The sequence below is a fragment of the Anomaloglossus baeobatrachus genome, chromosome 6 (genome assembly GCF_048569485.1).
Source record: "Anomaloglossus baeobatrachus isolate aAnoBae1 chromosome 6, aAnoBae1.hap1, whole genome shotgun sequence".
NCBI classification, from domain to species: domain Eukaryota; kingdom Metazoa; phylum Chordata; class Amphibia; order Anura; family Aromobatidae; genus Anomaloglossus; species Anomaloglossus baeobatrachus.
The window spans coordinates 531,701,600-531,726,900 of record NC_134358.1 but is presented as its reverse complement, the minus strand read 5'-3'; the positions used below and the strand labels follow the sequence as shown (position 1 = coordinate 531,726,900).

The 25,301-nt window shown below is 51.5% G+C and overlaps 1 protein-coding gene across 1 annotated transcript in view; it reads right to left on the bottom strand.

Moving 5' to 3' along the window:
* The window catches only part of C6H10orf67 (chromosome 6 C10orf67 homolog), a 200,894-nt gene that overhangs the window by 164,436 nt on the left and 11,157 nt on the right, over positions 1–25,301 (bottom strand). Inside the window, exon 4 of the mRNA XM_075316800.1 lies at positions 12,245–12,319. Coding sequence (XP_075172915.1) covers positions 12,245–12,319 — 75 coding nt within the window. The remainder of the gene's footprint in view (positions 1–12,244; positions 12,320–25,301) is intronic.

Genomic DNA, 25,301 nt, shown 5'->3' with positions numbered 1-25,301 from the left:
GTGCGGCACATTCAACAAATTGAACGTGCCGCACATATGATGGGGGCAGGTCACATCGCATACGATATCGTATGCGAAATTGCAACGTGTAAAGCAGGCTCTAGTTTTCTGCAGCACATATTATTTTGCATTTAGCCCAAAATGTTCTACTTTGGTGTCAAATGACCAGAGCACCTTCTTCTACATGCTCGCTTTGTCCTCTACATGACATGTGTAAGAAGCTCCTCCAGTCAAATGAGACAATTTGGGTTAACTGCAAAAGCTATATGTGGCAGAAAGAAGGGAATTTTGTTTACTTACCGTAAATTCCTTTTCTTCTAGCTCCTATTGGGAGACCCAGACAATTGGGTGTATAGCTTCTGCCTCCGGAGGCCACACAAAGTATTACACTGAAAAAGTGTAACCCCTCCCCTCTGCCTATACACCCTCCCGTGGATCACGGGCTCCTCAGTTTTGGTGCAAAAGCAGGAAGGAGGAAACTTATAAATTGGTCTGGGGTAAATTCAATCCGAAGGATGTTCGGAGAACTGAAACCATAACCAAAAGAACAATTCAACATGAACAACATGTGTACACAAAAGAACAACCAGGCCGAAGGGAACAGGGGCGGGTGCTGGGTCTCCCAATAGGAGCTAGAAGAAAAGGAATTTACGGTAAGTAAACAAAATTCCCTTCTTCTTTGTCGCTCCATTGGGAGACCCAGACAATTGGGACGTCCAAACGCAGTCCCTGGGTGGGTAAAAGAATACCTCAATAAAAGAGAGCCAAAAACGACCCCTTCCTACAGGTGGGCAACCGCCGCCTGAAGGACTTGCCTACCTAGACTGGCATCTGCCGAAGCATAGGTATGCACTTGATAGTGTTTTGTGAAGGTGTGCAGACTAGACCAGGTAGCTGCCTGACACACCTGTTGAGCCGTAGCCCGGTGTCGCAATGCCCAGGACGCACCCACGGCTCTGGTAGAATGGGCTTTCAGCCCCAAAGGAAGAGGAAGCCCCGAAGAATGGTAGGCTTCAAGAATCGGTTCCTTGATCCACCGAGCCAAAGTTGACTTGGAAGCCTGCGAACCCTTACGCTGGCCAGCGACCAGGACAAAGAGCGCATCTGAACGGCGCAGGGGCGCCGTGCGAGACACGTAGAGCCGGAGTGCTCTCACTAGATCTAATGAATGCAAATGCTTTTCACACTGGTGAACTGGATGAGGGCAAAAGGACGGTAAGGAGATATCCTGATTGAGATGAAAAGGAGATACCACCTTAGGGAGAAACTCCAGGACAGGACGCAGAACCACCTTATCCTGGTGAAAAACCAGGAAAGGGGATTTGCATGACAGTGCTGCAAGCTCCGACACTCTTCGGAGTGAGGTAATTGCCACAAGAAATGCCACCTTCTGCGAAAGACGTGATAAAGAGACATCCCTCAGCGGCTCGAAAGGTGGCTTTTGAAGAGCCATTAACACCCTGTTGGAAAAACGGCCCTTGTGACAGCAGGTCTGTGCGGTCTGGAAGCGCCCACGGCTGACCCACCGTGAGATGCCACAGATCCGGGTACCACGACCGCCTCGGCCAATCTGGAGCGACGAGAATGGCGCGACGACAGTCGTATCTGATCTTGCATAACACTCTGGGCAACATCGCCAGAGGAGGAAACACATAAGGGAGTCGAAACTGCGACCAATCCTGAACTAACGCGTCCGCCGCCAGAGCTCTGTGATCTTGAGACCGTGCCATGAAGGCCGGGACCTTGTTGTTGTGCCGTGACGCCATGAGATCGACGTCCGGCGTTCCCCAGCGGCGACAGATCTCTCGAAACACGTCTGGGTGAAGAGACCATTCCCCCGCATCCATGCCCTGACGACTGAGAAAATCTGCTTCCCAGTTTTCTACGCCCGGGATGTGAACTGCGGAGATGTGGAAGCTGTGGCTTCCGCCCACAGCAGAATCCGCCGGACTTCCTGGAAGGCTTGACGGCTGCGCGTGCCTCCCTGGTGGTTGATGTACGCGACCGCCGTGGCGTTGTCCGACTGTATGCGGATCTGTCTGCCCTCCAGCCACCGATGGAACGCCTTTAGGGCTAGATACACTGCCCTTATCTCCAGAACATTGATCTGAAGAGAAGACTCTATCGGAGTCCAGGTTCCCTGAGCCCTGTGGTGGAGAACAACCGCTCCCCACCCTGACAGGCTCGCGTCCGTCATGACCACAGCCCAGGATGGGGGCAGGAAGGATTTTCCCTGCGAGAGAGAAGTGGGAAGAAGCCACCACTGAAGAGAGGTTTTGGCTGCAAGGGAAAGAGAGACGTTCCTGTCGAGGGACGTCGACCTCCTGTCCCATTTGCGGAGAATGTCCCATTGGAGTGGGCGCAGATGGAACTGCGCGAAGGGCACTGCCTCCATTGCTGCCACCATCTTCCCCAGGAAGTGCATGAGGCGCCTCAAGGGGTGTGACTGACCCCGAAGAAGAGATTGCACCCCTGTCTGCAGCGAAAGCTGTTTGTCCAGCGGTAGCTTGACTACCGCTGAGTGAGTATGAAACTCCATCCCGAGGTAAGTCAGTGATTGGGTCGGTGTCAACTTGGACTTTGGGAAGTTGATGAGCCACCCGAACTGCTGGAGAGTCGCCAGAGCGACGGTCAGGCTGTGTTGACACGCCACCCGGGAGGGTGCCCTGACTAGGAGATCGTCTAAGTAAGGGATCACCGAGTGGCCCTGAGAGTGCAGGACCGCCACAACGGATGCCATGACCTTGGTGAAGACCCGTGGGGCTGTCGCCAGGCCGAAAGGCAGTGCCACGAACTAAAGGTGTTCGTCCCCGATGGCGAAACGCAGGAAGCGTTGATGTTCGGGTGCGATCGGCACATGGAGATAAGCATCCTTGATGTCGATTGATGCTAGGAAGTCTCCTTGTGACATCGAAGCGATGACCGAGCGGAGAGATTCCATCCGAAACCTTCTGGTGCTCACATGCCTGTTGAGCAGTTTGAGGTCCAGAACGGGACGGAATGATCCGTCCTTCTTTGGCACCACGAACAAGTTGGAGTAGAAGCCGTGACCATGTTCCTGAGGGGGAACGGGAATCACCACTCCTTCTGTCTTCAGAACGCCCACAGCCTGAAAAAGTGCGCCGGCCCGATGGGGGCGGAGATGTTCTGAAGAAACGAGTCGGAGGACGAGAGCTGAACTCTATCCTGTAACCGTGAGACAGAATGTCTCTCACCTATCGGTCTTGGACATGTGGCCACCAGGCGTCGCAAAAGCGGGAGAGCCTGCCACCGACCGAGGATGCGGTTCGGGGAGGCCGAAAGTCATGAGGAGGCCGCCTTGGAGGCAGTGCCTCCGGCGTTTTTTTTTGGGGGCGTGACTTAGACCGCCACGCATAGGAGTTCCTCTGGCCTTTCTCTGGCCTGTTGGACGAGGAGGATTGGGACTTGGCTGAGGGCCGAAAGGACCGAAACCTCGGTTGTATTCTCCGTTGCTGAGGTCTCTTCGGTTTGGACTGGGGTAAGGACGAGTCCTTTCCCTTGGATTCCTTAATAATTTCATCCAATCGTTCGCCAAACAATCGGTCGCCAGAAAACGGCAAACCGGTTAAGAACTTCTTGGAAGCAGAGTCTGCCTTCCATTCGCGTAATCACATGGCCCTGCGGACTGCCACCGAATTAGCGGATGCTACCGCTGTACGGCTAGCAGAGTCCAGGACGGCGTTCATGGCGTAGGACGAAAAAGCCGACGCCTGAGAAGTCAAAGACGCAACTTGCGGAGCAGAGGTACGTGTGACCGCATTAATCTCAGACAGACAAGCTGAGATAGCTTGGAGTGCCCACACGGCTGCAAAGGCCGGGGCAAAAGACGCGCCTGTGGCTTCATAGATGGATTTCACCAGGAGCTCTATCTGCCTGTCAGTGGCATCCTTGAGCGATGAGCCATCTGCAACTGATACTACAGATCTAGCCGCCAGTCTAGAGACTGGAGGATCCACCTTGGGACATTGAGCCCAACCCTTAACTACGTCAGAGGGGAAGGGGTAACGTGTGTCATTAAGGCGCTTAGTAAAGCGCTTGTCCGGAAATGCTCTGTGCTTCTGGACAGCATCTCTGAAGTTAGAGTGATCGAAAAACGCACTCCGTGTACGTTTGGGAAACCTAAACTGGTGTTTCTCCTGCTGCAAAGCCGACTCCTCTATAGGTGGAGGTGGGGGAGAAAGATCTAGCACCTGGTTGATGGACGATATAAGATCATTTACTAAGGCGTCCCCCTCAGGTGTATCAAGATTGAGGGCAACGTCAGGGTCAGAGCCCTGAGCTGCGACGTCCGCCTCGTCCTCCAGAGAGTCCTCAAGCTGAGACCCCGAGCAGCGTGAGGAAGTCGGGGAAGATTCCCAGCGAGCCCGCTTAGCCGGTCTGGGACTGTGGTCCGGGCAGGAGTCCTCCACGTGAGACCTAGGGGCTACCCCGGGAGCACGCTGCGGCGCAGACCGAGAGGGGCCTGGAGGCGATGATCCAACAGTGCCCGGGGCCTGTGTAAAGACCGGTCTGGACTGCAAGGCTTCTAGTAGCTTGGCAGACCATTTGTCCATAGACTGAGCCATGGATTGTGAAAGCGACTCAGAGAGTTTCTCAGCAAAAACTGCAAACTCTGTCCCTGCCGCCTGGACAGTGGAAGCAGGAGGGTCTGCCTGAGCCGAGGGGCCCACTAGTGACCGAGGCTCCGGCTGAGCAAGTGCAACAGGGGTCGAGCATTGCTCACAGTGAGGGTAGGTGGAACCCGCAGGTAACATAGCCCCACAAGAGGTACAGGTTGCAAAAAAACCCTTTGCCTTAGCACCCTTGCTCCTTGTGGACGACATGCTGTTGTCTCCTAGGAGAGTGACCACTGAGGGTATATAGCCAAAAGTAAACAACCTGGCCGAACAGAGAAAATATATACGAATATATATATATACTCCGGCACCCTAGGGGGACCAGCACCGGGTGACCGGTGTGGCTTACCGACCGCCCAAAGCGGAGTGTGTGTCCACCAGATTCCCTGCCTTAGGTCTCCCAGAGCTGCAGAGCTCGTTCCTGAAAATCCTCCACCGGCACAATGTGTGTAAAAATGGCTGCCGGAGCTCTCAGGGGAGGAGGGAGCCGTGGGCGGCGACTAGTAAAGTGCGGGAATCTGGGGCCCACAGTGATCAGTGAGGGGGGGGGGAACCTAAAGTCTGCTCCAGCCCTCACTGCCGACGTCAGGTCGACCGTCCCGCCCTTACCCCTGACTGGCAGGCCCGGGGGCGGGAGTTATGGTACTAGGCCGCAATGAAGCCGGGGACTAAAGTTAATACCGCGGCCGACAAACAGGCTCGGTCGGCGCGGAAGTCCCGGTCTTCACAAACCAGCAGCTGCTGCAGCGTCTGAGAAACAAGCGCTCCATGCACAGTCCCCATGGGGACACAGAGTACCTTTAGATGCAGGGCCCTGTCCCTGAGGATACATAGACTCCTGTCCGTCAGATTCCCACAGGGGCTGCGGAGGGAGCCCGGTCCCAGTAAATGGATGACCGGTCAGGATCCCACTTCTCCAAGAGCCTCTAAGGGATGGTGAAGGAAAACGGCATGTGGCTCCAGCCTCTGTACCCGCAATGGGTACCTCAACCTTAACAGCACCGCCGACGTAGTGGGGTGAGAAGGGAGCATGCCGGGGGCCCTGTGGGGGCCCTCTTTTCTTCCAACCGATAAAATCAGCAGCTGCTGCTGACTAAAATGGGAAAGCATGAGTGGATGTGTGCCTCCTTCCACACAAAGCATAAAACTGAGGAGCCCGTGATCCACGGGAGGGTGTATAGGCAGAGGGGAGGGGTTACACTTTTTCAGTGTAATACTTTGTGTGGCCTCCGGAGGCAGAAGCTATACACCCAATTGTCTGGGTCTCCCAATGGAGCGACAAAGAAATTAACACTTCACATCACGCTGAAAACTCCATTCCCACTGTCACACATGGTGGTGGCAGCATCATGCTGTGGGGAGGCTTTTCTTCAGCAGGGGCAGGAAAGCTGGTCAGAGTGATAGAGACAGCTAAGTATGGAGCAATCCTGGAGGCAATGATATTAGAGACTGCAAAATACTTGAGACTGGGGTGTAGGTTCACCTGCCAGCAGGACAATTACCCTAAACATCGTGCCAGAGCTACAATGGATGGTTTAGATCAGATAATATTCATGTGTGTGAATGGTCCAGTCATAGTCTAGATGTAAATCCCATTGAGAATCTGTGAGAAGACTTGAAAATGTTGTTCACAGATGTATCCATCCAATCTCACTGAGCTAGAGCTATTTTGCAAAGAAGGATGAGCAAAAATTTCAGGTTCTAGATGTGCAAAGCTGGTGAAAACTGCCCAGAAAAGACTTGCAGCAGTAATTGCAGCGAAAGGTGACTTTACAAAGTATTGACTATGGGGGGCTGAATACTAATGCACGTCACAATTTTCAGATTTTTATTTGAACAATAATTACAAAATCATGTATCATTTTTTTACATTTCATAATTACTTGCTACTTAGTGTTAGGGGTACTTTGCACACTACGACATTGCAAGCCGATGCTGCGATGTCGAGTGCGATAGTCCCCGCCCCCGTCGCAGCAGCGATATCTTGTGATTGCTGGCGTAGCAAACATTATCGCTACGCCAGCTTCACATGCACTCACCTGCCCTGCGACGTCGCTCTGGCCGGCGAACAGCCTCCTTCCTAAGGGGGCGGGTCGTGCGGCGTCACAGCAACGTCACACGGCAGGCAGCCAATAGCAGCGGAGATGAGTAGGATGTAAACATCCCGCCCACCTTCTTCCTTCCGCATTGCAGCCGGGACGCAGGTAGGAGATGTTCCTCGCTCCTGCGGCTTCACACACAGCGATGTGTGCGGCCGCAGGAACGAGGAACAACATTGTAACCGTTGCTGCACCAGCATTATGGAAATGTCGGAGCCTGCACCGATGATACGATAACGAAGCTTTTGCGCTCGTTAATGGTATCAAAAAGGATTTGCACACTACGATATCGACTGCGACGCCGGATGTGCGTCACTTTCGATTTGAGCCCACCGACATCGCACCTGCGATGTCGTAGTGTGCAAAGCCCGCCTTACTATATCACATAAAATCCCAATAAAATACATTTAAGTTTGTGGCTGTAACATGAAAAAATGTGGAAAAGTTCACAGGGTATGAATACTTTTTCAAGGCACTGTATATGTTTAACATAAAAAAAATTATTTAAATAATGATGACATTCACTTTTTATCATAGATTTCATGGTTACATTTCAATAAACTGTATGTGCTTAACGTATATTTTTGATCATCAAGGATATTTTATAATGGCATCATCCACAGCCAGACACCCATCATTCAGTATAGCTCCACGACTATGCGCATGGGATTGTAAATTACTATAGTAATAATTTATGTATAATTATTCCTGGGAAATCATAGGACTGATGTGTTGGGTCAGGAAGGATTTTTTTTTTTGCCATGGTGGGATAAAAATTGTTCAGAATTGTTATTTCTTTATTTTAGAACTAAAGGGTGCTTTACACGAGACGATCTATCGTGCGATAGATCGTCGGGGTCACGGTTTTCGTGACGCACATCCGGCATCGCTTGCGACGTCAGGCTGTGTGACACCTCCGAGCGACGCCGTATCGCTCACAAATCGTGAGTCGTGTACTCGTCGCTCGGTTTCATAATCTTGTTTAATTAAAATGGCGCCGGTTGTTCATTGTTCCCGGGGTAGCACACGCCGCTCCGTGTGACACCCCGGGAACGAACAGCAGCTTACCTGCGTCCCGCGGCACCCACCGGCAATGCGGAAGGAAGGAGGTGGGCAGGATGTTTATGTCTTGCTCATCTCCGCCCCTCCGCTTCTATTGGACGGCCGCTGTGTGACGTCGCTGTGACGCCGAATGTCCCTCCCACTCCAGGAACTAATTGCCCGTGACATACAAACGATGGGGGTGGGTACGATCGATCGTGAAATTGCACGATAGATCGTACCGTGTAAAGCAGGCTTTAGTGTCAATTTTGTAAAATATATATGGACAGTGACACAAGTTTTGTTATTTTAGCTGTTTACAAAAACATGTTCAGAAATACAATTATATATATAATATGGGCTGAAAGTGCACACTCCCAGCTGCAATATGAGAGTTTTCACATCCAAATCAGAGAAAGGGTTTAGGAATCATAGCTCTGTAATGCATAGCCTCCTCTTTTTCAAGGGACCAAAAGTAATTGGACAAGGGACTCTAAGGGCTGCAATTAACTCTGAAGGCGTCTCCCTCGTTAACCTGTAATCAATGAAGTAGTTAAAAGGTCTGTAGTTGATTACAGGTGTGTGGTTTTGCATTTGGAAGCTGTTGCTGTGACCAGACAACATGCGGTCTAAGGAACTCTCAATTGAGGTGAAGCAGAACATCCTGAGGCTGAAAAAAAAGAAAAAATCCATCAGAGAGATAGCAGACATGCTTGGAGTAGCAAAATCAACAGTCGGGTACATTCTGAGAAAAAAGGAATTGACTGGTGAGCTTGGGAACTCAAAAAGGCCTGGGCGTCCACGGATGACAACAGTGGTGGATGATCGCCGCATACTTTCTTTGGTGAAGAAGAACCCGTTCACAACATCAACTGAAGTCCAGAACACTCTCAGTGAAGTAGGTGTATCTGTCTCTAAGTCAACAGTAAAGAGAAGACTCCATGAAAGTAAATACAAAGGGTTCACATCTAGATGCAAACCATTCATCAATTCCAAAAATAGACAGGCCAGAGTTAAATTTGCTGAAAAACACCTCATGAAGCCAGCTCAGTTCTGGAAAAGTATTCTATGGACAGATGAGACAAAGATCAACCTGTACCAGAATGATGGGAAGAAAAAAGTTTGGAGAAGAAAGGGAACGGCACATGATCCAAGGCACACCACATCCTCTGTAAAACATGGTGGAGGCAACGTGATGGCATGGGCATGCATGGCTTTCAATGGCACTGGGTCACTTGTGTTTATTGATGACATAACAGCAGACGAGAGTAGCCAGATGAATTCTGAAGTGTACCGGGATATACTTTCAGCCCAGATTCAGCCAAATGCCGCAAAGTTGATCGGACGGCGCTTCATAGTACAGATGGACAATGACCCCAAGCATACAGCCAAAGCTACCCAGGAGTTCATGAGTGCAAAAAAGTGGAACATTCTGCAATGGCCAAGTCAATCCCCAGATCTTAACCCAATTGAGCATGCATTTCACTTGCTCAAATCCAGACTTAAGACGGAAAGACCCACAAACAAGCAAGACCTGAAGGCTGCGGCTGTAAAGGCCTGGCAAAGCATTAAGAAGGAGGAAACCCAGCGTTTGGTGATGTCCATGGGTTCCAGACTTAAGGCAGTGATTGCCTCCAAAGAATTCGCAACAAAATATTAAAAATAAAAATATTTTGTTTGGGTTTGGTTTATTTGTCCAATTACTTTTGACCTCCTAAAATGTGGAGTGTTTGTAAAGAAATGTGTACAATTCCTACAATTTCTATCAGATATTTTTGTTCAAACCTTCAAATTAAACGTTACAATCTGCACTTGAATTCTGTTGTAGAGGTTTCATTTCAAATCCAATGTGGTGGCATGCAGAGCCCAACTCGCAAAAATTGTGTCACTGTCCAAATATTTCTGGACCTAACTGTATATATAAAAATATATACATAGTGCCTTGCAAAAGTATTTGGCCCCCTTGAATTTTACAACCTTTTACCACATTTCAGGCTTCAAACACAAAAATGAATATTTTAATGTTATATATACAGTGCCTACAAGTAGTATTCAACCCCCTGCAGATTTAGCAGGTTTACACATTCGGAATTAACTTGGCATTGTGACATGTGGACTGTAGATCAGCCTGGAAGTGTGAAATGCACTGCAGCAAAAAAGAATGTTATTTTTTTTTTTTTTTTTAAATTGTGAAAAGTTTATTCAGAGGGTCATTTATTATTCAACCCCTCAGACCACAAGAATTCTGTTTGGTTCCCCTAAAGTATTAAGAAGTATTTCAGGCACAAAGAACAATGAGCTTCACATGTTTGGATTAATTATCTCTTTTTCCAGCCTTTTCTGACTAATTAAGACCCTCCCCAAACTTGTGAACAGCACTTATACTTGGTCAACATGGGAAAGACAACGGAGCATTCCAAGGCCATCAGAGACAAGATCGTGGAGGGTCACAAGGCTGGCAAGGGGTACAAAACCCTTTCCAAGGAGTTGGGCCTACCTGTCTCCACTGTTGGGAGTATCATCCGGAAGTGGAAGGCTTATGGAACTACTGTTAGCCTTCCACGGCCTGGACAGCCTTTGAAAGTTTCCACCCGTGCCGAGGCCAGGCTTGTCCGAAGAGTCAAGGCTAACCCAAGGACAACAAGGAAGGAGCTCCGGGAAGATCTCATGGCAGTGGGGACATTGGTTTCAGTCAATACCATAAGTAACGTACTCCACCGCAATGGTCTCCGTTCCAGACGAGCCCATAAGGTACCTTTACTTTCAAAGCGTCATGTCAAGGCTCGTCTACAGTTTGCTCATGATCACTTGGAGGACTCTGAGACAGACTGGTTCAAGGTTCTCTGGTCTGATGAGACCAAGATCGAGATCTTTGGTGCCAACCACACACGTGACGTTTGGAGACTGGATGGCACTGCATACGACCCCAAGAATACCATCCCTAAAGTCAAGCATGGTGGTGGCAGCATCATGCTGTGGGGCTGTTTCTCAGCCAAGGGGCCTGGCCATCTGGTCCGCATCCATGGGAAGATGGATAGCACGGCCTACCTGGAGATTTTGGCCAAGAACCTCCGCTCCTCCATCAAGGATCTTAAGATGGGTCGTCATTTCATCTTCCAACAAGACAACGACCCAAAGCACACAGCCAAGAAAACCAAGGCCTGGTTCAAGAGGGAAAAAATCAAGGTGTTGCAGTGGCCTAGTCAGTCTCCTGACCTTAACCCAATTGAAAACTTGTGGAAGGAGCTCAAGATTAAAGTCCACATGAGACACCCAAAGAACCTAGATAACTTGGAGAAGATCTGCATGGAGGAGTGGGCCAAGATAACTCCAGAGACCTGTGCCGGCCTGATCAGGTCTTATAAAAGACGATTATTAGCTGTAATTGCAAACAAGGGTTATTCCACAAAATATTAAACCTAGGGGTTGAATAATAATTGACCCACACTTTTATGTTGAAAATTTATTAAAATTTAACTGAGCAACATAACTTGTTGGTTTGTAAGATTTATGCATCTGTTAATAAATCCTGCTCTTGTTTGAAGTTTGCAGGCTCTAACTTATTTGCATCTTATCAAACCTGCTAAATCTGCAGGGGGTTGAATACTACTTGTAGGCACTGTATACATATATATAATGAGAGACAGAGAGAGAAGGAGAGAGAGAGTTAAGGGGGCTTTACACGCTACGATATTGTTAATGTTTTATCGTCGGGGTCACGTCGTTAGTGACGCACATCCGGCGTCATTAATGATATCGCAGCGTGTGATACTTACCAGCGACCTTAAACGTCCTCCAAAGTGGTGAAAATCGTTCACCATGGAGAGGTCGTCCTAAAACCAAAAATTGTTAATGGTTGTTTTTAGATGTTGTTTGTCGTTCCTGCGGCAGCACACATCGCTGTGTGTGACACCGCAGGAGCGAGGAACATCTCCTTACCTGCGTCCCGCCCGCAATAAGGAAGGAAGGAGGTGGGCGGGATGTTCGTCCCGCTCATCTCCGCACCTCCGCTTTGATTGGCCGGCCGCCTAGGGACGTCGCCGTGACGCCGAACGCACCTCCCCCTTGAGGGAAGGATTGTTCGGTAGTCACAGCGACACCGCCGACCAGGTAAGTGCGTGTGACACTGCCGTATCGATAATGTTCGCTGCGGCAGCGATCACACGATATCGCATGCACGACGGCGACGGGTGCTTTTGCGTACGATATCGCTAGCAATTGCTAGAAATATCGTAGCGTGTAAAGCCTGCTTTAGTTACTATCCCGGGCAATGCTAGGTGCTACAGCTAGTATATATATATATATATATATATATACACACACACACACATACACACACAGTATATATACATATATAAAACTAATTTAAACGTCCTATAAAACATATCAATCTTTCTACAAAAAATATGTAGATTTACCAACCCTGCGATGGAACTTGAACCCCCCATCTCCCGGTGCCGCACTCACCTCATACTTGGATCTTATTACAGCGAGGGCATCGATCAGCTGCTGTTGGAAGCTTTTCCTGAGTGTGGAGACTTTCTGTAAATACCAGACAGCAAAGAGGTCAAGAGGGGAGCAAATACCTGCAAACTAAAATGTATCCTATATGAATAACCAACAAGAAGATGTCACCTCATAACCTGATGAGCGGGGATTAGAGATGTGGAATATGAAGCCAATAAACAATACATACATAATGTGTCACAATACGGCCCTGGGTGGGTTTGGTCTGCGGCAAATGAAGATATTTATTAGCTCTATGTAAATTATTAAAAAGAGCTACAGACCTCCAGCTATAGGTCACAGCTTAGACTCCCACCCACAGTAAGGTGCCCCTGTTTATAAGTTGAATGTAAAAGAATTTTACCCCCCGGAATAATAAAACTTAGAAGGTGCCCATTACTGGAGGTGTGTGACGTGTAGTGTACGATATAATGTGCTGTGTGTTGTGCTCCCATGCTGCAAATTTGTATTAATGTATGCAACTCAATGCCATCAGTCGCAATCCGTCGTTACTACAAGTCTATGGGGAAAAAAATGAATCCTGCAACTTATTTTGCAGGATACCGTATTTTCTCAAGGCAACAGTTTGTGACTGATGGAAAAAGACTGAAGTGTGAAAGTAGCGTTATGCGGGCTTTCCACGAGACGATATATTGTGCGATATGTCGTCGGGGTCACGGTTTTCGTGACGCACATCCGGCATTGCGCACAACGTCGTCTCGTGTGACACCTCTGAGCGACGCAGTATCGCTCACAAATCGTGAGTCGTGTACTCGTCGTTAACTTTCATAATCTCGTTTATTTTCATGGGTGCAGGTTGTTCATCGTTTCCGTGGCATCACACGTTGCTCCGTGTGACACCCCGGGAACGATGAACACAGCGTACCTGCCTCCCACAGCACCCGCCGGCTTAAAGGAAGGTTGCCATGTGACGTCGCTGTGACGCCGAACGTCCCTCCCACTTCAGGAAGTGGATGTTCGTCGCCCACAGCGAGGTCGTCCGGAAGGTAAGTATGTGTGACGGGGGTTAAACGAGTTTGTGCGCCACGGGCAGCGATTTGCCCGTGACGCAAAAACGACGGGGGCGGGTACGATCGATTGTGAAATCGCACAATCGGTCGTCCCGTGTAAAGCCGGCTTTAGGCTACTTTCACATTTCTGTCATTTTCCCTCAGTCACAATCCGTCGCTTTGAGAAAAAACTGAATCCTGCAAAATAATTTGCAGGATTCCGTTTTTTCCCATAGAGTTATATTAAAAACAGATTGCGATGGATGGGCTTGCGTTGCATCTGTCGCGCGACTGATCAGTCGTGGAATGACTGACCGTTGGGCGGGAGCAACACACAATGTAACGTTTTTCCGAGCGTCGAAACAATGCATTGCACAGGATTCGGTCACAATCCGTCAAGAGGTATAATGGTTGTCTATGGTGCAGGATTCCGTCATTTTCTAGTGATCATGCTCCGTATGTACACAATCACATTGCAAAGCTCTAAAGCTGGTACGACGGATCCGTTTTTTTACAGGGATCCGTCGCATCAGTCACAAAACGGATTGTGACTAATGGAAAAAAAGTGATGTGTGAAAGTAGCCTTAGTGAGATGTTTCTACTGTTACTGAATTATAATTATCAGCATTTCATGTTTTTAAACTTTTATTGACAAAAACATTGTTTTGTGTTTATTACGCAATTTGTTGGTTTTTTTTTAAGTCACTTTTTGTTCTAGTCTAGAAGTATTAGTTGAAATTTTTTGCCCCAAATTTATCAATTTGGCACATAAGATTCATGAATTTGGTGCAAAAAAAACAAACACTTTTTTTTCTTACTTAAGGCTATGTGCGCACTAGAAAGTGCCTTTTTCTTAAGAAAAATCCGGACCCTCTGAAAGATTCCCGCACCCACGGTAAAAACCGCGATAAAACCGCACCCTCATTTTTGAGGGGGTTTGCAGTGGATTTTCCGCGGATTTTTCACAAGTTGGTCCCTGCGGATTTTTACCATTATCTATGGCAAAAACCACAGGTACCTGCGGAAAAGAAGTGACATGCTCATTAATTTTGCAGCGGAAAATCTGCGGGCATAAAAAAAACGCAGTGTGCGCACAGCATCTTTTAAAACCCATAGCATTTGCTGAGGAATGACTGCAGCAATGTTAGACACATTTTCTGCAGCAAATCCGCGGTAAATCCACAGCGGGCGCACAGGGCCTAAAACTGTTTTTGCAACAAAAATTGCACCAAAATTTTAAAAGTCAAATACCAGGTGAGATGGAGGGGGGATCGCACCAAACGTTTTCATTTTTTATAAAGTTGCAATTGATGAATCGGGATAAAACATCTGGAATTGCTACGCTCCATCTACAAAGCGGACAACAAAAAAAACAGGTGGCTACATGATAAATAAGGAGCAAACAACAAAAAAGTGCAATCCATAGAACACTAGACAAAAAACAAAGGCAATGATGATTTGGGGGCCTCAATATTTACGGTGTTAATCCTTATTTTTCGCCCTTTACCCTGGTTGCTGGATATCGGCTTTTGGGCCTGTGAGGTAAATCCGGAGATATGACGATAAATCATGATATTCAAGTATGTCAGGAAGCCCTCTCCTGGTGTCACCCCCCCTTTCCTTCACACAACTGGTTTAGCAACAAATCCCATGGCCATGTCCTGTGATATGGAGATGAGGTGGTGTAGGGACAATGGACACAGGATGACTCCCTGCCGTCCCCCTGTAGTGGGGGCTGCTAGCTAATTAGCAAGGCTATGGAAATAGCCAGACAGAACGACTCCAGTAAAAAATGGTTCATATCTCGCAAGCCATATTTCCGATAAATATGGCAACCATAAAAATGGTGTCTCTGCATGCGGACGACGCCGGCACACCCTTTTTATGGGAGCAGGACATTGGGAAATGCCCCAGGCGTGATATCAGCCAATGGGGAACTGGCAGACAGGTCATGAGTCCCCTCGTTCTGTAGCTAAATTCATAACTGTCACAATGAGAGCATTGGCGTCTGCCTACGACGCTCCCAGGCAAAGTTATGGCCAATATCCCCTTTGCTGGATAATTCTGATCCATGCAGGGGGAGTGGCAGTGCTTCCCTGTGAGGTCACTAAGGTAGGAGGGGACCTGGATGTGCCCAGGTTGATAACCCTACTTCGGCCATTTTCCAGTGTTCTTCTGCTCGGGGGCCTGGTTGGGAAAGACCTGTGAGGGAGTTCCTGGAAACCTGGTCTACAGCGCCCCCCTGTGGCCAGACGCAACAAGGTAACTGCTGGAACTGTGTATGCCTGTTTGTAACCCATGCTTTGATTGTAACTGTACTCTGACATATGTATATTCTGTAGATTCCCTATTGTATATATTGTAGTTTCTAGTGTGCTTTAGGCTGATTAAATTATATAATTAATCTTGGGCTGTTCTGTTATCTCGATCTTGAATCCCACGTCTGTGTGTTCGGCTAATAGTTACCGTAAATCGGTTGGTGGCAGCGAATTGTGCCAAGGATTATTGTGGGGAGGCCAGTGAGATTCGGGAAGATATTATATATTCCGCCCGCGGAGGTCGGGGGAATATATACCCTACTCTCACCGGGGACCCTTCAATAATCGGCATAAGTAGTATAGCGGCCTCCTTGCTTATGGTCGGGCAATTCCATAATTGGCCTGACTATAAGAGGGGCGCTAGAGAGCGCGTCACGTGCTCTGTCTGTCGGTCGGGAGGTATAAAGGAGGGGTGACCCCCACTTGTTACCCCCCGATTGTGACGTACTGGTAGCCAGCGCGGGGGATTTCTGAGTGACCCCCCCGGTGGTTTGTGACATATTGGTGGCATAGCGGTGGGATCGAGATAATAGTGTGTGTGAGTGTGAGACCCATACTCCCAGACACTAAAGACTGCCTGCAGCAGCTGTGGCTGCTGGGGTCTTCAGACTAGCTCAACACTAGAGTGTCAGAGTGCAGATACTGTAAGGCAGGGGTGGGGAACCTTTTTACTGCCGGGGGCCATTTGGAATTTCCTACTAACCTTTGGGGGCCGCACAACATTATCAACCTGAAAAATAACCCTGCTATATTTGGTCAAACGATTAATTAACTCACCCCTATTGTGGTGGCCGGAGCTGCTTCTCTTTGGTACGATTGTGATGTTCGGTGATATTGATCATCTTGTTTCTCACAGCTGCTTTTCCAGGTTTGTCTCTGTCTGGAGATGCTGGGGGCATACACATCACAGGAGGGGCCGGGGCGCATAAATTACAGGAGACACTGGGAGTACACATCACAGGAGGGGCTGGGGCATATACATCACAGGAGGGGATGGGGCATATACATCACAGGAGGGGCTGGGGCATATACATCACAGGAGGGGCTGGGGCATATACATCAGTAGGGGGCATGGACAGCCCTGGCGGTGGCACAGGCATTACTGGGGACACGCACAGCACTGGGTGGCAGCACGCACTGCACTGGGTGGCAGCACGCACTGCACTGGGTGGCAGCACGCACTGCACTGGGTGGCAGCACGGACTGCACTGGGTGGCAGCACGAGGGAGACAGACAGGTCTGGGGGAACATAGACATCAACAGGAGAGCACGGACTGGGGAGCATAGAAAGCAGTGGGAGGGTACAGACAGCAGTAGCGAGTTAAGAGCACTGAGGGGTGGCACACAGCACTGGGGAGCATGGACAGCATAAGGGGGGCACAGACAGCACTCACCGTGGCATGGACAGCACTGGTGGCAGCATGGACAGCATTAGGTGGTGCGGACAGCACTGGTGGGGGGGCATAGACATCACCCAGGGGGTACAGACAGCACTAGGGGGGGCACGGACAGCAGTGAGGGGTTACACCGCGCTGAGGGGGTACACAGCACTGTGGTGTACACAGCATTAGGGGGTACACACAGCACTAGGGGGTACACACAGCACCTGGGGGTACACACTGTACTAGGAGGTACACAGCACGAGGGGGTACACACAGCACGAGGGGGTACACACAGCACGAGGGGGTACACACAGCACTAGGGGGTACACAGCACGAGGGGGTACACAGCACGAGGGGGTACACACAGCATTAAGGGGTACACAGCACAAGGGAGTACACAGCACAAGGGAGTACACACGGCATTAAGGGGTACACACAGCATTAGGGGGTACACACAGCATTAGGGGGTACACACAGCATTAGGGAATACTCACTGTACTAGGGGGTACACACTGCACTAGGGGGTACACACTGCACTAGGGGGTACACACTGCACTAGGGGGTACACACAGCATTGGGGGGTACATACAGCACGAGGGGGTACACACAGCACTAGGGGGTACATACAGCACTGGGGGATACACACTGTACTAGGAGGTACACAGCACGAGGGGGTATACACAGCACGAGGGGGTATACACAGCACGAGGGGGTATACACAGCACGAGGGGGTACACACAGCACGAGGGGGTACACAGCACGAGGGGGTACACACAGCATTAAGGGGTACACACAGCATTAAGGGGTACACACAGCATTAAGGGGTACACACAGCATTAGGGGGTACTCACTGTACTAGGGGGTACTCACTGTACTAGGGGGTACACACTGCACTAGGGGGTACACACTGCACTAGGGGGTACACACTGCACTAGGGGGTACATACAGCATTGGGGGGTACATACAGCACGAGGGGGTACACACAGCATTGGGGGGTACACACAGTACGAGGGGGTACACACCACTGAGCGGGGGGGGGCAGCGATGGGTTGAGTACTCGCAGTGAGGGGGAGGGAGAGTCACACACACACAGCACAGTTTCGGGAGGCTGGTAAACCTGCTGCAGCTCTTCTGTGTGACTTTATCGCAGCGTGCTGCTACCCGCCCACCAGAGCACACAGGCCGGGGATAAGCCTAGAATGTATGGGCTGCAGTCAGGTCCTGGAAGTCAGGATCTGGAGAGAGCCCATACATTCTAGCACAGGGCATCAGGCAGTGGGATTTAAAGGGCCGGCAGCCGGGAAAAGTGCGGCTGCCACCAAAGCACAATGGTCCCCGGGAATGTGCCCGGGGGCCGCATAAAATGTCGTCACGGGCCGTATACGGCCCGCGGGCCGGAGGTTCCCCACCCCTGCTGTAAGGTGTGTGGAGGCATCAGGTGTCAGTTCTGTGTCAGTGACCAAAAGTCTGCAAGAATGGCTGATGGCACCAGGAGCAGAGCTATGCAACTGGCCAATGCTAAGGCAGGAGCCGAAGAGAGGGAGGACGGTGCTGTGGACAGCAATGAGGAGGTTGCCCACGAGTCCTCCAGGAGCTCGACGCCAGAAAACCGTTCTGCCGAGGACATTGCGCAACCTGGCACTGCTGGACAAGATGAGGAGGAGCTCACCCAAGGTTCCTCAACGAGCCAGATGCCAGCCCTCCGCTCTGAAAGGGACAGTGAATCACCAGGCTCCGCAGCGTGCCGCAGATCACCACGTGCCATTCCACCGAGCCTGGGAGGCTCGGATAGCCTTCTTCAAATGGCTATGGCCCTTCTCCAGGCTGGAGACCAGAAGGGCTACAAGGAACTCCTGGCAGAGCGCAGGGCAGAGCGGCACGCAGAGCGTGAGGCTGCGGAGCGAGAGCGGCAGGCAGCGCGTGAAGAGCGAGAGCGACAGGCAGACCGTGACTACCAGCTGCAGCTAGCTCAGCTCCGGCCCTCATCAGCCACATGTGACCTTCAAAACACCAAACTTCCAAAGGTCCGTGTTGAGGACTTCCCAGTGCTGGAGAAGGATGGAGACTTGGACTCTTTCCTGACTGCTTTTGAACGGACTTGCTTGCAGCACCATCTGAACAAGGACCAGTGGGCCAAATACCTGACCCCCCGTTTAAGGGGTAAGGCCCTGGATGTCCTTGGGGACTTGCCTGCTGAGGCAGATCAGGGCTACGACACCATCAAGCGGGCCCTGATCCAACAGTACAACCTCACCCCGGAGTCCTACCGCAAGAAGTTCCGGAGCCTACAGAAGGGACCAAAGGACTCCTGGGCTGACCACCGGCGGGCACTTGCCCGAGCTGCCGACCACTGGACCCAAGGCCTGCAGCTTTCCACCGGACCGGAGATCCTGGACTTGTTCATCACGGAGCAACTCTTGTGGAACTGCCCTGAGGATCTCCGCCAGTTCATCCGAGACCAGAAGCCAAAGGGGTCCACGGCTACAGCTGCCCTTGCCGATGACTACACCAACAACCGGGCCCCTGAGGCCAGGAGAGCGGCCACCAGCAGCACCTGGAGAGGGGGTAAGATGAATTCTGCGACTGCCCCACCTGCGCCTAGACTGCAGGGGGTGTCCCCCTCAACTCCCCTCTCCAGGCCCGTGGCGGAACCAAGACGGTGCCACCAGTGCAACCTACCTGGACACTTCAAGGCCATGTGCCCTCAGCGTCCCAAGGCCCCGGCTCCGTCCCCGTCCCAAGGGCCGCCCAAGGTGTATTGTGTGGGTGGGGGTGGTGGTAGGTCCCTGGACAGCTTCCAACCTGTCACCGTCGGCCGGTCTGTGACCATAGGACTGCGAGACAGCGCCTCGGAGGTGACTCTGGTGCGGCCTGAGATGGTGTCCCCCCAAGACTTGATCCCTGGAAAAACCCTCGCTGTCTCCGGGATTGGAGGCATTGACCCGGCGCTGCCTGTTGCTAACATTTATGTGGACTGGGGCGCAGGGCGAGGGGTGAGGGAGGTGGGGGTAACTGATCGGATCCCTGCAAACGTGCTACTTGGGACAGATTTGGGGCAGATAACCTCCCAGTTTGGGCCCCAACCAAGGGCTGAACCTTCAGCCCGTACTGACATGCCTCCGGACAATGTTAATGTGTTATCTATGAATGATGTAAGGGAGGAGGGAGTGAACTCTGATATTTCTGCTTGCATAGACACCATAGACACACACTCAGCTGCAGCTGTGACAGGGGAGGGGGTCAGAGAAAGGTGTGACAATGCCTCTACAAGTAACCAGCCTGTGAGCTGGGATCTGTTGCCCTCTGCAGGGATAAGCAGAGAGCAGGGTGCTGCAGGGGGAGGACCAGTGTGTGGGGTGGGGGCTACCACAGCAAATGTGGGGTCCCCAGAGATTTCACAGCGGGGTTCTGTTGCTGCAGGAGGGGAACAGGCAGGTGAGATTGGGGCCGGTCCAGGAGCGGAAGTGCTCCCAGGTAAGATCTCGGTGCATGGTTCCCCCACAACCGGGGTGTCAGGAAGCCAGGTCGGTCTGCCTGAACCGGCGACTTGGTCAGGAACGGAGGAGGAGCAGGCACGACCCACGGTCGCAGCGGCTGTGGCCGCTGTCACCCGCAGTGGGAGTGCTGGAAGCCAAGGGGCCTCCCGGAGGTCCGATAGCTCTTCCCCTTCTGACCAAGTGGCAGCCGAGTCAGGTGGAGGCCAGGACACAGGTCCCGGGGTACTGACTGAAGATGTGACAGTCTCGTCGATTCTGGCCACATCTAGTCAGGGGTTTCAGGCAGCGTTAGAAGCTGACGACAGCCTGAAAGCTCTTAAGGAGCAGGCGGCACAGCCTCCCTCGGACTCGGACCCGGAGCGAGTGGTCTGGGACCAAGGACGGCTGTACCGGGCCACGGTCCAGCAGGGTTCACCGGAGGCGTGGCCCAGGGACCGACAGTTGGTGGTACCCTATCCGTTCCGGACGGAGTTGTTGCGGATCGCACATGAGATTCCGATGGCCGGACACCTAGGGATCGCTAAGACCAAGGCCAGGTTAAACCAGCATTTCTACTGGCCAAAAATGGGGGCCGATGTGGCTGCCTACTGCCGTTCGTGTGAAACCTGTCAGAGAGTGGGGAAGGCGGGGCCACACCCCAAAGCCCCACTAGTATCTCTGCCAATCATCGATGAGCCTTTCAGGAGGGTGGCTGTGGATCTGGTCGGCCCGCTGGCCATCCCCAGCAGCTCCGGGAAACGCTTCATACTGACGGTAGTGGACTATGCCCCCCGGTACCCAGAAGCAGTGGCCTTGTCGTCCATTCGGGCTGACAAGGTGGCCACCGCATTGCTGGAGATTTTCTCCCGAGTGGGTTTTCCCCAGGAAATGCTCACTGACCGGGGGACCCAATTCATGTCCCAGCTGATGGAGGCCCTCTGTAAGCAAGTCCAGGTGCGACATCTGGTGGCCAGCCCGTACCATCCACAGACTAATGGCCTGTGCGAGCGGTTCAATGGCACCTTAAAGCAGATGCTTAAGATGTTGGTCGACTTCCATGGGCGTGACTGGGAGCGGTATCTCCCACACCTGTTATTTGCTTACCGGGAGGTTCCACAGGCCTCAACAGGATTCTCACCGTTTGAGCTCCTGTACGGGCGACGTGTGCGGGGCCCCCTGGCTCTGGTGAAAGAGGCTTGGGAAGGGGATTTGGCCACCCCTGGAGTGTCGGTTATCGAGTATGTCATGCGCTTCCGGGACAAAATGCAGGCCTTGACGCAACTGGTACACGACAATATGGCTCAAGCCCAGGCCGATCAGAAGCGTTGGTACGACCAGAACGCTTGTGAGAGGACCTACCAAGTGGGTCAAAAGGTGTGGGTACTGGTCCCCGTACCACAGGACAAGCTTCAGGCAGCCTGGGAAGGCCCATACCTCGTGTACCAGCAGCTCAACCCTGTAACGTACCTGGTCACCCTGGACCCTGCCCGTGGAAGGCGGAAGCCCTTCCATGTGAACATGATGAAGGCACATCATGAGCGGGAGGCATGTGCACTCCCTGTGTGCAACCTGCCCGAGGAGGGAGAAGCGGAAACCCTCTTGGATATGCTAGCCCAGGTCAGGGCAGGCGGATCCATTGAGGATGTGGAGGTTGGCCACCAGCTCTTGGAGGACCAACGGTCCCAGCTGTGGGCCACCCTACACCCCTTCCGGGGGTTGTTTACCAACCAGCCCGGAAGGACTGACTTGGCTGTCCATCACGTGGACACTGGGGATCATCCCCCGATCCGGCGTTCAGCATATCGGGTCTCCCTGGAGGTGCAGCAACACATGCGCCAGGAGATTGACGAGATGCTGAAGCTGGGGGTGATCCAGGCATCCAACAGCGCTTGGGCCTCGCCTGTAGTCCTCGTCCCTAAGAAGGACCGAACCACTCGGTTCTGCGTGGACTACAGGGGGCTCAATGCTGTCACGGTCGCCGATGCGTACCCAATGCCACGCATCGATGACCTGCTCGATCAGTTGGCCGGGGCTCAGTACCTGACCATCATGGATCTGAGCCGGGGATATTGGCAGATCCCCCTGACTCGCAAGGCCAGGGAACGCTCTGCCTTTATTACCCCATTTGGACTGTACGAGTCCACGGTGATGCCATTCGGGATGAGGAATGCCCCTGCCACTTTCCAGCGGATGGTCAACACCCTGCTCAAGGGACTTGAAGGGTACGCGGCCGCGTACCTGGATGACATTGCCGTCTTCAGTCCCACCTGGGAGGACCACCTAGAGCATCTAGCACAGGTGCTCAGGCGGATCCACCGGGCAGGTTTGACCATCAAGCCGGGAAAGTGTCAGCTGGCCATGAGCGAGGTCCAGTACCTCGGTCACCGGGTAGGTGGGAGAACACTGAAGCCCGAGCCTGAGAAAGTGGAAGCCATCGCATCCTGGCCCACCCCCAGGACCAAGAAGCAGGTGATGTCCTTCTTGGGGACCGCTGGGTACTATAGGAGGTTTGTTCCATGCTATAGTAGCCTGGCAAAGCCCTTGACGGACCTCACCAAGAAGAAGCTGCCCTCTGCAGTCGATTGGACAATGGACTGCGAGACAGCCTTCCGGGCCCTAAAGGACGCCCTGTCCAGCCCGCCCGTGCTACAGGCAGCCGACTTCACGCGGCCGTTTGTAGTACAGACCGACGCCAGTGACTTCGGCCTCGGTGCGGTGCTCAGCCAGGTGGACTCTGCGAGCCAAGAGCACCCAGTCTTGTACCTGAGCAGGAAGCTGTTACCAAGGGAAGTTGCCTATTCCACGATGGAGAAGGAGTGCCTGGCCATAGTGTGGGCCCTGCAGCGTCTGCAACCCTATCTATACGGGCGCCACTTCATCGTGGAGACGGACCACAATCCCCTCAGCTGGTTGCACACCGTCTCTGGGACGAATGGGCGATTGTTGCGATGGAGCCTTGCGCTCCAGCAATACAACTTCACCATTCGCCACAAAAGGGGCCGTGACCACGGTAACGCAGACGGGCTGTCCCGACAAGGAGAGGTCGCGGACGGGCGCACGGGGGAACACCGGAGTGTGCTGCCCCCTAGCGCCCTCAAAAGGGGGGAGGTGTGAGGTAAATCCGGAGATATGACGATAAATCATGATATTCAAGTATGTCAGGAAGCCCTCTCCTGGTGTCACCCCCCCTTTCCTTCACACAACTGGTTTAGCAACAAATCCCATGGCCATGTCCTGTGATATGGAGATGAGGTGGTGTAGGGACAATGGACACAGGATGACTCCCTGCCGTCCCCCTGTAGTGGGGGCTGCTAGCTAATTAGCAAGGCTATGGAAATAGCCAGACAGAACGACTCCAGTAAAAAATGGTTCATATCTCGCAAGCCATATTTCCGATAAATATGGCAACCATAAAAATGGTGTCTCTGCATGCGGACGACGCCGGCACACCCTTTTTATGGGAGCAGGACATTGGGAAATGCCCCAGGCGTGATATCAGCCAATGGGGAACTGGCAGACAGGTCATGAGTCCCCTCGTTCTGTAGCTAAATTCATAACTGTCACAATGAGAGCATTGGCGTCTGCCTACGACGCTCCCAGGCAAAGTTATGGCCAATATCCCCTTTGCTGGATAATTCTGATCCATGCAGGGGGAGTGGCAGTGCTTCCCTGTGAGGTCACTAAGGTAGGAGGGGACCTGGATGTGCCCAGGTTGATAACCCTACTTCGGCCATTTTCCAGTGTTCTTCTGCTCGGGGGCCTGGTTGGGAAAGACCTGTGAGGGAGTTCCTGGAAACCTGGTCTACAGCGCCCCCCTGTGGCCAGACGCAACAAGGTAACTGCTGGAACTGTGTATGCCTGTTTGTAACCCATGCTTTGATTGTAACTGTACTCTGACATATGTATATTCTGTAGATTCCCTATTGTATATATTGTAGTTTCTAGTGTGCTTTAGGCTGATTAAATTATATAATTAATCTTGGGCTGTTCTGTTATCTCGATCTTGAATCCCACGTCTGTGTGTTCGGCTAATAGTTACCGTAAATCGGTTGGTGGCAGCGAATTGTGCCAAGGATTATTGTGGGGAGGCCAGTGAGATTCGGGAAGATATTATATATTCCGCCCGCGGAGGTCGGGGGAATATATACCCTACTCTCACCGGGGACCCTTCAATAATCGGCATAAGTAGTATAGCGGCCTCCTTGCTTATGGTCGGGCAATTCCATAATTGGCCTGACTATAAGAGGGGCGCTAGAGAGCGCGTCACGTGCTCTGTCTGTCGGTCGGGAGGTATAAAGGAGGGGTGACCCCCACTTGTTACCCCCCGATTGTGACGTACTGGTAGCCAGCGCGGGGGATTTCTGAGTGACCCCCCCGGTGGTTTGTGACAGGGCCAGATCCTGACTGATGGCCCATTCTTATGGAGTTAATCACAATTTCTATATTTTTGTTCTCCCGCTTTTTTAGGATTGATTACTGGTTCTGAATAGGATTGGGATCTGGGACTTTTTCTGGCCATGGACCCAAAATGTCAACATTTTCTTCCCTGAGCCGCTTAGCTATTACTTTTATCTTCTGACACGGTCCCCTTCTTTTTGGCTGATATCCATCATACCAGGGCGAACTGTGAAAGTCTTGAAAACTCAGGATTATCAAAACTGTAAATATTGAGTCTTTACATAAACTTGATGTATTTATCAAAAAAAGTTTAAAAACTTATGAAATCTTATAATTATACTCCAGTAATCAAAGAAACATGTGACTTAAAATCTAAAAACACTGAAGCAGGAAACTGTGTGAAAAACAAGATTTGGGTCAGTCTGAAAACTTTT